Raw genomic sequence first — 6,330 nt, 5'->3', positions numbered from 1 at the left:
ACCTCAGTCTCCTTTTTGATAAAACAAGGTTGTTGTATTATATTTTAAAAGGATAAGGTATATTAAATGCTTACCATAATGCTGTAGTAGCAATGGCAGTGACTGGTGTCCGGTTAAATTTGCTGCACAGAGTTTCTTCAGTCTTTCACTTTTCTCCTCATTCTGTATTCTGCCATTATGGCTTCATCTCTCTGAAGCAGTTAATTAGCTGCAGGCTGTCCCTATCACTTGCCAAAATATAAAGGACAAGGTGCCAGTGATCTTTAAAGAACTTCCTCTTTTGTAGGCGGCTGTGCTATGATTTTTAACTGAATATCTGCGTACTCGGTGGAATTAATTACTCTCTATTTGTGCTTTCTTTTAAACAGGGATGCTGAAGGACAGTATTTGTAGGAGAGTGCAGAATGCTGAGAAGTGAAGGCAGAGAGAGAGGGAGGAAGGCATGCCTAGAGTTACTAGTATGTGGAAGGGATAGCGATAACGGCCAAGTAAAGTCTCAGGTCGCATTTCTTTTCTACCCAGGGATTTGCCCCAATTAGCCCAGAAAACTATAATTTAGTCGTGTCTGCGCATGTCGAGGTCTTTTGTCCCTCGGCGGACACCGTTGCCAGCCAAAGGCTATGTCTCCGCGCTCGTCGCCTTCGTAGGGCGCCGAGTTCTACCTTTTTCCCCACTCTTGCCATGGCCAGCCGAGGAGCCCGGCAGCGCCTGAAGGGAAGCGGGGGCAGCGGCGGGGACACGACCTCGGCCGCCGACAAGCTGCGGGAACTGCTGTGCAGCCGGGAGGCGGGCAGCGCAGAGCCCCGGCCCGAGTAGGTGTGCGGGCGCGGCGGGGGCGTGGCCGGGCGGCGGGCGGCGCGGGGCTGCCGGTAGAGGGTCTCGCCCGCGCTGTGCTGTGCTGCGCCCTGCCCGACTTTCCCGCCGGGAGGGCCCGCAGCCTCTTCACCCTGCTCTTTCTGCTCTTACAGGGCGGGTGGACGCTGGGTCTTCACCCGCCTTAGATTAGATCCCCCAGCTCGGGTCCCGTGTTGCTAGTGAAGAAACCCTGTAGGTCTGTGCGGCTTCCGGCCCAGGCCCAGGGTGGGCTGGCGTCGGGTGTGTGTGTGTGTGTGTGTGTGTGTGTGTGTGTGTGTGTGTGTGTGTGTGTGTGTGTGTGTGTGTGTGTGTGTGTGTGTGTGTGTGTCTTCCGGCCCAGGCCCAGGGTGGGCTGGCGTCGGGTGTGTGTGTGTGTGTGTGTGTGTGTGTGTGTGTGTGTGTCTTCCGGCCCAGGCCCAGGGTGGGCTGGCGTCGGGTGTGTGTGTGTGTGTGTGTGTGTGTGTCTTCCGGCCCAGGCCCAGGGTGGGCTGGCGTCGGGTGTGTGTGTGTGTGTGTGTGTGTGTGTGTGTGTGTGTGTCTTCCGGCCCAGGCCCAGGGTGGGCTGGCGTCGGGTGTGTGTGTGTGTGTGTGTGTGTGTGTGTGTGTGTGTGTCCCAGCTTCCTTCAGTCCTCGCAGAGTGTGTGTGTGTGTGTGTGTGTGTGTGTCCCAGCTTCCTTCAGTCCTCGCAGAGTCCCGACCCTTTACTCTTCTGTGTGGGCTCCACCACCTTGCACACCAGCAACCACCTCTCTTTTCAAGCCGGAGGGCTGCAGGTTAAGCCTGCGCTGGGGAGCTGTCAGCATATGGAATTGGAAAAGGTGATGTCCACTGCACAAGTTAGCTTCTGGGCATTTGAACAGATGGGGAAATGAATAAAGCCATGGAAAGTAATGACCTTGTTAGGAGAATAAGGAAAAGACGAATAAGAGCTTGTGGCCTGTAAGTGAGCGATTTGTTGGCTTGGGGTAAGCGGAGTGTCATAGATGCAAAGAACTAAAGTGCATGAATTAGCTTACACCTTAAAAGCAGGAAGTAATGATTAACGTTGATTAAGGTCTTAATTCGTTCCTTATTTATTCTAGTCAGGACAATTAACGATTCACCCTTTTAGGTGACTAACTCATGTGCTTTGGTGTCTCTTGACCTGTTGTCATTTCTGTCTAGTTTTAGCCCTTCTAGTTAGCAGGTCCTTTCTGACACATACTTTTTTTTTGCTTCTGAGCAGGTTATCTGGGAACAAAGCAGGACAAGTCTGGGCACCTGAAGGATCTACTGCGTTCAAGTGTCTGCTCTCAGCAAGGTTATGTGCTGCTCTCCTCAGCAACATCTCTGACTGTGATGAAACATTCAACTACTGGGAACCAGTAGGTGGTTTCTTTAGTTTTCTTTTTTTGTTCTTGATTTCACTGCTTGGAACCTTGTTATGAATCAAGATACAAATAATATACAAGTGTGACTATTAGTAAAATAACCTTATTTTCATTTCTGTATTCTAAGCTGATGATTTACCTCCTATTGAATGATATAGGAATTGCTGTTATACAAAAAAGGTGTAATTTGTAATTTTCTTAAAAAGTTTTTAAGTCAAAATATTACTTTGAGGTAGTTTAAAAATATTAAACGTAAAAGAAAAGCAGAAACTCCCTGTTCCACTTCTCATGGCCAAATCCTTGTCCCCAGAGGCAACCACTTTCTTTAAACATTTTTGGTTTTTTTCTTCTGATGTTTAGTAAAATAAACAGTGTTGCTACATACTATGCTTATATTGCTGTTTCTTGATTTATACTTTTATAAGTTTGTTGGACTCCCTGTTATAGGAAATGCAGAGGTGAAATTTTCTGATCACATTTTGCATAAAAAAATAAGGAATGCTTAGGGTAGGTAGTTTAAGGAAAATACAAGATTTAGAGTTTTCCTGTTTTGGTTAATGAGTATTTTTTAAAAAATAAATAGAGGGTAAAATTCCAGCTTTCAATGTTGGCCAAACAATAATCTTGTAGGATTTATAATGTCTTAATATTTTTCAGTATTGGGTCATTTTGATTCTTATCCATTAGTTGCAAATCTTATTGAGAATTTCAGCTTTTTTGTGTACCTTTGTCTCATTAATACTTTTGCTTAGAAACTTCACCTGCATCCTCTTAACAAGGATTTTTGGCCAATATAACCCTGAATCCATCCGTTTTGTACTTTCAGACACACTACCTCATCTATGGGAAGGGGTTTCAGACTTGGGAGTATTCCCCAGCTTATGCCATTCGCTCCTATGCTTACCTGTTGCTTCACGCCTGGCCAGCTGCATTTCATGCAAGAATTTTACAAACTAATAAGGTAAGGGCGGGCCAACCTGGAAGCAATCACAACTGATCAAGTGGTGGGTGAGTCTCTGGAACAATTTGGGAAAGGGACCAAATATATTCATAGTTAGGAGGGGATTGTTTTTAAGAAGAATCATTTATTCATTCATTATTCAACAAGTATTAATGGAGCAACTTTTATTTGGTAGACACTTTGTTAAGTGCTCTGGGTGTAACAACGACCAAATCCTTGCCCTCATGGAATTTATAGTTTAGTGGAGAAGACGAACATGGAACAAGTAATTATAAATGCAGTGGATCATGGAGGAAAAGTACAATGTGCAGTGGGTTAGCATATTAGGGAGAGCTTAATTTAAACAGAATACTGAAGGATAATTAGGAGTTAACTGAGACCTAACCTGATTACCTTTCAGAAATTTGACTATGATGTGTCTTAGCATGGATTTCTTTGGGTTTATCCTGTTTGGAGTTTACTCAGCTTCTTGAATCTTTAGACTTATGTCTTTTCACAAATTTGGGAAGATTTTAGCTGTTATTTTTTTAAGTGCTTTTTCAGTCCCGCCCTGTTTCTCCTCTCCTGAGCCTCCAATGATGTGAATGTTAGATATTTTATTACAGTCCCATGGGTCCCTGAAGCTCTCCACTTTTTTTTTTTTTTTTTTTTTTTTTGCGGTACACGGGCCTCTCACTGTCGTGGCCTCTCCCGTTGCGGAGCACAGGCTCCGGACGCACAGGCTCAGCGGCCATGGCTCACGGGCCCAGCTGCTCCGCGGCATGTGGGATCTTCCCGGACCGGGGCATGAACCCGTGTCCCCTGCATCGGCAGGCGGACTCTCAACCACTGCGCCACCAGGGAAGCCCTCTCTTCACTTTTTTCCAGTCTGTTTTCTCTGTGTTCAGACTGAACAGTTTCTGTCGTCTTTTTTCCGGTTCATTGATGCTTTCCTCTGTCTCCTTCATTCTGCTGTTGAGCCTACTCATTGAGCTTTTATTTTGGTTACTGTATTTTTTCAGTTCTAAAATTTCCTTTTGGTTTTTCTTTTTCTCTTCTGTTTCTTTACTGAGACTTGCTATTTTTTCATTTGTTTCAAGCGTGTTCTTAATTGCTTATTGAAGCATTTTTACAATGGCTCCTTTAAAACTTTGTCAGATAATTCTTATATCTCATCTCAGTTTTGGTATCTATTAATTGACTTTTTTCCTTCAGTTTGAGATCTTCCTGGTTGACAAGTAATTTTTAGTTGAAACTTGGACATTTTGGGTATTATAGTATGAGACTCTGGATCTTATTCATGGGCCCAGCCTGCTTCCTCTGCACTATTCTGCTTCTCTTTTAGATGGCTTCTTTTGATACCACTGCAGCTGGAAAAAGGAGAGGGTTCACCACCTTGTGACTGCCAATTGGGGCTAGAAGTCCAGGTTCCCAACTAGGCCTCCACTGATACCACCCTAGTGGTCAGGGTAGAGGTACCTCATTACTGCTAGGTTTGGGGGAGTGGAAGTCCAGGCTCTCCAAGTGGCCTCAGAGGAAAGATATATAGGATGGGGGAGTTAGTAGAGAAATAACAATATGCAGCGCTTAAGGTTTTCATCTACATTTGGATATCCACTGTCACTTCAAATTTGGCATATTCAACCCAGAGTCCTACCTCTTACATCAGTGATACAAACAGCAAGCAAAACAGGAATGAAGATATCTGTTCTCTTGTTCTTTCTTCCAGTTTCCTCCTTTTTAGGTTCTGCCAGTGTGAGCCACAGGGCAAGGGGGAGTTGTAGCTTATAGGGTCCCAGCCCCATCATCATAATTAGAGTAGAAAAGGGTGGATTGTTGCTGAGAGACAATATGGTAATAATTGGCACCCCTAGTGATGGTTACCTTTACAACTTGCTACCCTAAACAAGAACAGCTTTGTTCTCTCTATGGATTGAGGTGTGAAATTCTCTGAATTATACACTCAGGAGTGGCATCCTGTACATAGATCCATGGGCTACTTAATTTCATGGAGCACTGCCAGATTGCTCTCCAGAATGGCTATTCAACTTTATACTCCCTACAATAATGTTTGGGGTTTCAGCTTCCTAATATCTGAGCACTTGATATTTCTGACTTTCTAATTTTTGCCCTTCTCATGTATATGAGATGCTTCTCATTTTAATTACATTTCTCTGACAACTAGTAAGGTGGAGAATTTCTTCATGTATTTATTGGTCATTCATATTTCCTTTTCTGTGAATTACCTATTTGCATCCTTTGCCTGTTTTTCAGTTGGGTTTTCTGGTTTTCTCTTGTGATTTGTAGAAGTTCTCAATAGTAACCCCTTGTAGGTTTTAGATACTGGAAATCCTTTCTCTTAGGCTGTCACCTGTCTACTAACTTTGTCTGTGGTCCTTTGTTGAACAGAAATCTTTAATTTTGATAGAGTCAAACCAATTAGTTTTTCACTTACGGTTGGTGGGTTTTGGGTCTTTCTGAAAGAAATCCTTCACCACAGGTCACAAAGATATTCTTATGTATTTTTCCCTAGTAACTTTATTATTTTATCTTTCACATACAAGGCTTTAGTCCATTTGAATTTTATTTTTTATAAATTGTGGAAAGATCCAGCTTTATTTTTTCCTATATGGCGAACTGGATTTTCCAGCACCATCTGCTAAATAATTCATCCTTTTCCTTCTGGTTTGTAATACCATCTGTATCATACATCTCATTCCCGTGTATGTTTCTGGCCTTTTTAATTCTGTATCATTGGTCAGTTTGTCAGAGAGTACTATATTGCTTCTATTATTATGGCTTTGTAGTATGTGTTAATATTTGGCTGATGAATTTCTCTATCCATTTTAAAAATTGTGTTTTATTTTTAATTTTTTAAATATTTATGTATTTATTTATTTATTTGGCTGCACTGGGTCTTAGTTGCTGCCCACGGGATCTTTAGTTGCGGCATGCGAACTCTTAGTTGCAGCATGTGGGACCTAGTTCCCTGACCAGGGATTGAACCCAGTTACCCTGCATTGGGAACACGGAGTCTTTTAATTGCTGGACTGCCAGGGAAGTCCTTAAAATTGTATTTTAAAAATCATTTTAGAATCAATTTGCCCCTCTCCCAAATTCTGGTGAGTCTTTTAATTGCTGGACTGCCAGGGGAGTCCTTAAAAT

At 43.1% G+C, this 6,330-nt stretch overlaps 1 protein-coding gene across 3 annotated transcripts in view; it reads left to right on the top strand.

Moving 5' to 3' along the window:
- Window positions 1-576: 576 nt before the first annotated feature.
- ALG9 (ALG9 alpha-1,2-mannosyltransferase) overlaps window positions 577-6,330 on the top strand; it is a 104,400-nt gene continuing 98,646 nt past the window's right edge. The window contains exons 1-3 of one of the 3 annotated variants that reach the window (XM_067750988.1): window positions 577-812; window positions 2,081-2,219; window positions 3,052-3,186. In XM_067750988.1, coding sequence (XP_067607089.1) covers window positions 682-812; window positions 2,081-2,219; window positions 3,052-3,186 — 405 coding nt within the window. In that variant the 5' untranslated portion in view covers window positions 577-681. Of the gene's footprint in view, window positions 813-1,527; window positions 1,674-2,080; window positions 2,220-3,051; window positions 3,187-6,330 lie in introns of those variants that run through there. The other 2 variants (XM_067750989.1, XM_067750990.1) reach the window with 2 other exon arrangements.

The sequence above is a fragment of the Pseudorca crassidens genome, chromosome 9 (assembly GCF_039906515.1).
Source record: "Pseudorca crassidens isolate mPseCra1 chromosome 9, mPseCra1.hap1, whole genome shotgun sequence".
In the NCBI taxonomy this organism is placed as follows: domain Eukaryota; kingdom Metazoa; phylum Chordata; class Mammalia; order Artiodactyla; family Delphinidae; genus Pseudorca; species Pseudorca crassidens.
This window is presented reverse-complemented; position numbering and strand designations above follow the sequence as displayed.